General features: G+C 52.7%; 1 protein-coding gene across 1 annotated transcript; it reads right to left on the bottom strand.

Moving 5' to 3' along the window:
• Nucleotides 1-852: 852 nt before the first annotated feature.
• PPTG_11671 (hypothetical protein) lies at nt 853-1,162 on the bottom strand (the record flags this gene model as incomplete). The annotated part of the gene is made up of 2 exons (XM_008907798.1): nt 853-925; nt 1,101-1,162. The coding sequence occupies 2 exons, from the start codon at nt 1,160-1,162 to the stop codon at nt 853-855; spliced, it is 135 nt and encodes a 44-aa protein (XP_008906046.1).
• Nucleotides 1,163-1,232: the final 70 nt, after the last annotated feature.

The raw sequence follows: 1,232 nt of genomic DNA, 5'->3' as shown, positions 1-1,232 counted from the left end.
CTTTGTTCGGCCGCGGGTTCTCACCACTTTGACCCCTCCAAAGTCGAATCGTGTCGCTCAGAGAAAGTCGTAGTTTGCGCACCACTTCGGATATCCCGGATTGAAGGAGGGGGGGGGCATTGATGAAAAAGTTTGGCTGCGTTTGAACTGTCCTTGGTGAGATCAGGGAGGTGGGATGCGGGACGCCATCTTTCCGAAACGCAGAATCTCTGTGTGCCAGGAGCTTGACCTCATCCTCACGTAGGTTCGTTCGTTTCAAGACGCTCTTGAACTGCTGTAACAACCGCGATACTTATTTTGAATGCAGGTATCCGGGTACATCGCACTTTTCAGACACGACTGCTCATTTCGGAGCTGAGACCGTCGTATTTCTCCACAACGTACTCTTGTACAATCGGTGCAAGGGTATCTGGGGTGAAGTGGGCCAGAAACTCGCATGTGCAGCGGTCTGATACCTTTGAAGGACAGTCTTTGCCGATATGTAGCGAAGGCAGAGCTGCTTGCCGTTCAGGCGAGGTGCTGCCTGAATCACTGCAATCGGGACTTGGCGGCGCGTAACCTGGCTGCTGTTTCCACGATTGCTTCAGTACGAAGGTCGGTCCGATGATTCCAGCTGAGGCTCGTGAAGTTCTCGCTTGGCGTGCCTCGCGACTTGATCGCGTCCTCTCGATCGTTTTAATAGCATTCCACCCAACTCTAAGTCCAGCATGCAGAACCGACGGGACAATTCTGAGCGCGTGGACGTGCCATGACTGATGTCGAATTCCGTAGCACGACGGTGTTCCCCCAACACGTTGCTGAACCAGAACGCGGCGGCCTTAACTTCTTCAGATGACCATGGAGCGTAGTCGTTCAGCTCTTCAGAGAAGGCTTTTGCTGTCGTAATAAGGCGTCGAGTCGGAGCGTGGAAGAATTCCTCTGCGTACTTTTCCGAGAATACTCAGTGAGTCGCACAAGCTATCGTGACTTGGGTTTACTGGAAGACTGGGCAGCGACACCTTCACCGAAAAATTGGTGAGATTGACCGCGTTCGATCCTGCGTGGTCGAGCTTGGCATTTAAGTTGAAGCAGCGGAAGTGAAGGATTGACAATCAACATACGCCAAAATCAAAGTCGTACAGTCGACTGAGCACCGCTGGGTGAGGCAGGAACTTCGTAGCATGGGACGACCTGACGTGTTCAACAAATAGTGCGGGGGACTTACCTCTGTGTTCAACAGCAGTGATTGCGTC

This window comes from Phytophthora parasitica, assembly GCF_000247585.1.
Source record: "Phytophthora parasitica INRA-310 unplaced genomic scaffold supercont2.27, whole genome shotgun sequence".
NCBI classification, from domain to species: Eukaryota; Oomycota; class Peronosporomycetes; order Peronosporales; family Peronosporaceae; genus Phytophthora; species Phytophthora nicotianae.
Note: the sequence above shows the minus strand (reverse complement) of the source record. Positions and strands in the feature narration are given on the sequence as shown.